General features: G+C 38.4%; 1 protein-coding gene across 1 annotated transcript; it reads right to left on the bottom strand.

The window, feature by feature from the left end:
- On the bottom strand, positions 1 to 2309 carry terb2 (telomere repeat binding bouquet formation protein 2). The gene is made up of 6 exons (XM_044196448.1): positions 1933 to 2309; positions 1502 to 1583; positions 1273 to 1412; positions 817 to 878; positions 667 to 745; positions 1 to 303 (listed from the first exon to the last, which is right to left on the bottom strand). Exons 1-6 carry the CDS (start codon positions 1994 to 1996, stop codon positions 176 to 178), a joined length of 555 nt encoding a protein of 184 aa, XP_044052383.1. The 5' UTR covers positions 1997 to 2309; the 3' UTR covers positions 1 to 175.
- Positions 2310 to 6722: the final 4413 nt, after the last annotated feature.

Genomic DNA, 6722 nt, shown 5'->3' with positions numbered 1-6722 from the left:
TGAGATCAGCATTAGCCACACAGATTTATTTTATGTCAGGATATACATCTACACTACATACACACGTGCAGGTACGCAAACATAAACATAATAAATAATTTGCCAGTAAATTATCTCCAGCTCATGACTGTGAATAGCACAGCTGCTACTTGTTCTTCTTTAACATACTTTTCTCTTAGTGCATGTTTGCTTTTGTGTGCGGCAAGCAGTAGTGGGCCTTACAGTTGGAGCATTGGAAAAACCCAGGGTGGAAATCACACAGATCACCTGAATATTTCTGCAGGTTGTCCATGCCGATGTACCCTGAAGTGAATAAGTCAACAGAAAAAAGTCGCAACGTTAACACACTCAACATTACAGAAGAAACTTCTTCCAACACTTACTGAAGATTGTCTCATAGTCTAAATATGGATTGCTCCAGACCTTCAGTACAAATCAATTATCTATTATTATCTTATCAGAACCAAGTACAAACATTTTCTCAAAGAGCATACAGTAAATGATGATGTATCACCTATAAGCATGTTACTAACTGGATAATCCCGCAAATGACCCAAAAGAGGGGCTTCACTTTCTGATGAGTCAGATGGTTCAGAACTGCCAAGAGTAAAAAGGACTAAATTAGTTTGCTGGATAATTTATTGAGTTCCAATTCTAAATATTTACCGTGGAAACTTTTAACATATTCGCTTCTGCTGACTTCTCCTTCACTGCATTTATCTTCTGGTAGGCAACTGAAACTCTTCTGTAAAACAGAAGTCCAATTAAGGTCATTACAGTAATTTACATGATCTGCCTTTTGCCTGGTTTACTTACCTGTGCTACTGACTGCTCATCTTCACACTCCCAAATCAACCTCCCAACCACGTTTCTCACCTCTTTAAAGATAATAAGAGGAACATTGTATGAGTTACAATTGATAAAACTGGTTTGCTTTGAATTGAATCACTCATTAGTGTGGTTCCCAATGTTTTTGGCTTGACCCTCACCCTTCAAAGTGAAGCAATGATTATTTGTGACCCTTTATCGCTCATTGTGAGTTGCGAGAAGTTCAACCAAAGAGTTACTGATCCCTTTGAATAGCTTTTAGAGGCCTGAAGAGGTAAAATTGTTCAGTATTTTACAGTAAAAAGCAAAGAAAGAAAAATCAGAAAATTAAACATGCATCTTTGCAACATTGCAACCCCTCAGACTTATCTCGGGACCTCAAAGTTGGGAACCACTGATTTAGTATGGTTTACAACAAAACAATAAATATATAGCAGTCCTCACCGTCCTGTACTGAGGCTGGAGGCAGCACATAATGACCAATGCACACAGACTTTACACTCTGGCGCTTCTCACAGGCAGACAGAAACAAGCTGTGAAAAACCACCACCTTGTTCCTAAGGTAATCTTTGCTCTCAAATATCCTGAAAAACAGAAACAAAATTATAGTTTATTATAGAAAAATGAACTGCTAGATAAAACGTGCAGTTCTTCAGTTCTTCATCACGCTCACCTTAGAGTATCAGGACATGTAGCATCCTCACTGAAAAGGTAAAGTGCTGTTCGCCAACCTGCAATGGTTCCACCCTCCAATACTACAAGAAAAATATGTTATGAGCAAAACACCAGCTCAAACTACCAAAACAAAGTGTGTGTGCAAATATCATTGTGGGTCCAACTTGAACTAAGTTACAGATCCCTAACTAGATTTGTGGCAGCATGTTTATTCTCCTTTTAAAGATAATACAAGGTTTATTTATAACTTTAACCTAATATGGCAGCATCTCTCTAAGATTGAGTCAGCTTATTTCATGAACATACTATTAGCTGCTAACTAGCTAACGTACCTTAAATTAATAAATAGTTTATTAAACAGGTCATTAATTTAACTAGTAGGTTAGCTCAAATAACTTATAAACCTTGAGCTGATAATATGTCACTTACTCCAAAAGTTGTGACATGCCTGTGGCACACTGTTGGAAAACCAGGCAGTCTTATTCCTAAACATAGCTACAGTCCTTGTTAGCTAGTTTCAGCTAGTAAGTATGGCACTGAATATAAGCTAATAACTCTCCAGCTAGCTTGCTCTCTTTATCTTTTGTCTTTAAAACGGGCGGCTCTAGCCAAGCTAGGGTTACTGCTGCTGCTCTGTCGTTTGGCGCTCAAATGGCTCTGCTGCATTAAAATGCAGCCGAAAACTGCCGGAAATGTTGGAATTCGGAGAAATGGACAACGAACCAAATAACTATCCTTAAGTTAGGCCAGAGGCTAGCTAATATTTGACCGTTAGGAGCTTAGGAGACAAATTTTATGGCTGTGTATTTACTTATTGTTTAATGTTTAGTTTTTCTATGTTTAAAAAAACCTGCAAACCTAAAACATAGGCTAACTACTTCAAATCAAAGCCACCAAAAGGAAAATATCCTGTGTTTGCTTTGCTAGTTTTCCAAACACAGGTCTGGGCAGTTAACCTAGCTAGCTAGTTAGTTAGGATGGTGAGGTGATGATGATGAGAGGATGATTTTTTTAAGTGGAGTCTCTATTTATTCTTGGACAAGTCAAAAAACTTTAGAGGCTGTTAGATGTCTGTTTTTTAAAAGTTACATTTACTGTATTTCTTTCAAATCTGATGTTTAAAGCCACAGAAAGTTGAAGCCTCTCAATAACTATAACCTATTGTTCCTCCCCTGTGTGCCTGTCCTGTTTTCACATTGATGATGTTACTATGGGCATTCCTCAGGGATCCATTGTGGGTCCTGTTCTGTTCACCATTTATAGAAATTCTATACCTAGTCTCCTAGTCGTGATTATTACATTTTACATTTACATTTCTACTATGACCAGTTTTAATATTGAGAGGGTAACAGAATATTAATACCTTGGCATCTTGCTGATTGAGAAGTTTACAAATAAATATAGGCAAACTTTTGGGATTATCATGGGAATATCATTGAACACCATAGTTCCTAAAGACATTCCCTCATTTAGTGTTTTGATGACGGTGGAGGGCACAGTCTAACATGTTTGGTCGAAAACCTCCCATAGGTGTTCAATTGGGTTGAGATCTGGTGACTGTGAAAGTCATTTTCATTCTAATCAAACCATTTATTCTTCCCACATGACCCCATGTGAAGCATCTGCCTCTGTTATGTTTCTCCACTTATTAATTGAGGTTTTTCCTTTGTCACCCATCTGAAGTATGACCAGCAGCAGTTGTTTGCTGTACTACATTTCGCCACCAGATGGTAATATTTTGTAACATATAGTTGATCACCCCCACAGTTGATCACTTAGTCACTGTTTTATATGGCTTATAACAATTCAGTCTAACAACACATTTAAAGTGAAATACTGTATTGATGAAGCTGTTATGACTTTAGTTTTTATTTTTTTCATTTTATTAGTGCAGCTGTCATTGAATTACTTTGAGTCTCTATAAGAAGTGTATTGCTGTATCTTCTAAATGCAATTACCTTTGGAAAGCAGAGCTATGTTGACAGTGATAATGAGCTGGTGACTGAGTGATTAGGACCAAATAATGGTGCAGCTTTCAGTTGATGAAATTGCACAAAGGGTTTACAGTGGTGACGTGCCTCAGCTTTTAATTTATCCACACCTGGTGAAGAGATTTGGATTATTTTCGAATATTAGTAAGCAATATTCCAATCTGGTACTGTTGTTATATCTAACGTTCAGCAACCAGAAATGTTTTTTGGAGGTAAATCATCAAATCTCACTCGTTCACAAGAACATCCAGGTCTGTGTACTGGCTGGTAGATTCACTCACATATTGGACAGCAGTTGGCAGTATGTAGACATCAGCACCTCTGCATTTTGTTCTATAACATCCTCAGTGGAGTGGTCTGCAGGTCAGGCGCTTATTGCTATCCCATAGACACACACACGGAACCTGTTGACTCCTGTTTACAAAGCCCAATGATGTCATGCAACCTTGTGTTTTATAACAGCTGTATCCTGTTAAGAAAGATATTGCTGTACAGCAGTATTGCTGGTATAACTGATGGGCTATGCTTGTTTGAAAATGAAGAAACCAGAGAGCCTATCACTAAAGGGAATGGTATAGGCTGTATCTCAAGCTATTACAGGTCTTAGGAATTGCTTGGAAAACCACTGAGCACACCTACTGCCTGTCCATGGGCAACCGCTCAGCTCTGTGTAATTTCTGTTGGTGTGACAGGGGGTGACATGTAGGCACAAAGGCAGAGATTCCATGTAGATCTCTGCATGCATGGTTGTAATATTTTGGTCAGCTTGCCTGCATATAGTGTCGTTCCTCCACTCCATACAGTGGCTGGTTGAGGGGGTTCAAAGCAGGGATAACTCCGTTGCCATGACAACAGTGAAGCCACACCCTATTTATTTTACCCAACCCCCCAACATGCTCCGTTCAAGACAAAACACTGGAAAGAGGGGCTGGTTGGTGGTACATGCACTGAGGTTTAACTGTGCAGAAGCACAGGAGACAAAATGAATCATCTATCTGTTGTTGATTGACCATAGCAGTTGATAACACCTTTGTTATTATATTTGTTATTATATTTTATTTTCCTTGCACAAAAAGCAGTATAATATTGCTGGAATTTACTGTGCGTGGAAATAATTTGCGTTCAGTTGCTTTCTTGCTAATTATTACCAAAACACACAGCTTTTCTCTGTTTCATATCATTGTAAATTGCACATCTTGACTGATGGTAGAAAAAAATAAGCAATATGAAGATGTCACATTGGACTTATGAGATGCATTTTTTAGTCGTCATATAAATCCATAATGAAAATAATTGTTTGTTGCAGACCTAATTAAATGGAGCGCTGAAACACAACTGATCGATTAATTGATTAGCAGGTTGACAGAAAATAATTCCACCACTGACGGTTTGCTCTGGTCCTTTTTTTTCCTGACATTTTATACACTAAACAGTTAATCAATTAAAATCATCAGATTTCAATAAAGAAAATAATTCTTAGCTGCAGTCCTAATTAAATGTCCATGTTGCAACTGGGGATAGTGCATTCATGCCCCAACTGTTACATTGCACATGCCTCTTGCTCTTTTCTTTGACTCTGGCCTATTGTGTGTTCTCTGATGTCCAGGAATAATTCACATAATCTGAATTATGTAAAAATTACAGAATCTGTCCTCTTCCTCCCCTTTGTTTGCCGTTGTGCTGATTTTGTCCTTTCAGCTTCCCTCCTGCTGGACAGCGTGAATGGCCTGCGGTGGCAGAGCTGGCTGCCCCGGGCTCATCCATCTCCCCTCTGTCCCTTATGATATTGTTCCATTGTGTGGCAGCCTAGATAATTGTATTGCCATTGTTATTGTATTATTGCTGTTGGGCTGCAACTAACAGTTATTTTTGTTTTTGATTCATCTGACGATTATTTTCTAGATTAACTGATTGATCTCATCTATGAAATTTCAGAAAATAGTGAAAAATGTCACATTTTCCCAGGGCCCAAAGTGGCATCTTTATAGTACTAGGTTGGTTTTTTTTCCAAACAACAATCCATGACTGAAAGCTATCAAATCATCAAATATGTGAGAGCCTGAAACACTTTTTTGGCATTTTTTGCTTAAGAAATGACTTAAACGAGTAGTTAATTATCAAATTTGTTTGTGATTTATGTTCTTTTAGCGGATTAATTGACTAATCGTTTCAGCTCTGGTATGTTGCTGTAATAGTACAATACGAAAACCATAATGTCATTACATAGATTTGTCTCCATTTTGATTTTTCTCCCAAATGAGACTCAGCTGTAATCCTGATATAGAGAGGTGGTTTGGGTCTTCCTGTAGGCTTTGTTTGGCCTGGTTTTAGTTTGTCTTGGACTCCTTTGGTATTTACTACACCACTATCGTGGTTATATTTGCGATGGAGTGATTGGACACTCTAAGAGGAACTGTGCTACATGTTTTAATTAGATGGTTTTGGTGAAGTGAAGGCTACATTCACAGGGGAATTCAAGCTCAAGAGTACAGTGACTCATCTATCTATGCATCTATGCTTTAATGAAACATGCTCAACAGAAAGCATAAATAATGGGCAGCATGATTAAACATTACACAGATAAAATAGCACAAAAGCAGAAAACACCTTTTTTTTAATGGTTTCTCAACCATGTGAGGACTGTGGAGATGTTTGTGTGTTGTGGGGGACTGGGAGCTGGGAGCTCTGGACTATAAAACAATGTCCAGAGCTTCCAGACAAGATCAAAGACAACTGGTGTCTTTATGAATTGCTGCTGTCTTTGAATTTTATGTATTTACTGCTTCCAGACATCACCAGATAGCCAGTCAGCATTCTCATACAGTACTTTGTCAGTGAGATGGAGCAGTAAACCTTACTTTAGTTATATCATTGTAGAGTTATAGAAGAGCTGATTTGCCAATCTGTCACCATAACTTGCATTCACTTTAGTTCAGTGTTAAATGAGCAGTCTATTAGCTCCCCATCTCTCTCTCTCTCTTTCTCTGTCTCCCTATCAAGTCTCTTCCTCTCCAGCTGAACCAACAACATCAAAGGAGTGTGCTTCAAATCACAGGTGTTGAAGGATTAAGGCCACCGCAGGATGGGGTTTTATTCTCAGCCTCATCTTTGATGTGGTGTCTTTCACTCACTTGTGTCTCTAACCTGTAACATGGATTGGTAGCCCAGTGTGTCATTGCTAAACTGAAAGTATGGAGTGCCAGCCAGCTACATTAAGTGGGTTCATTT

The sequence above is a fragment of the Siniperca chuatsi genome, linkage group LG1 (genome assembly GCF_020085105.1).
Source record: "Siniperca chuatsi isolate FFG_IHB_CAS linkage group LG1, ASM2008510v1, whole genome shotgun sequence".
NCBI classification, from domain to species: Eukaryota; Metazoa; Chordata; class Actinopteri; order Centrarchiformes; family Sinipercidae; genus Siniperca; species Siniperca chuatsi.
Note: the sequence above shows the minus strand (reverse complement) of the source record. Positions and strands in the feature narration are given on the sequence as shown.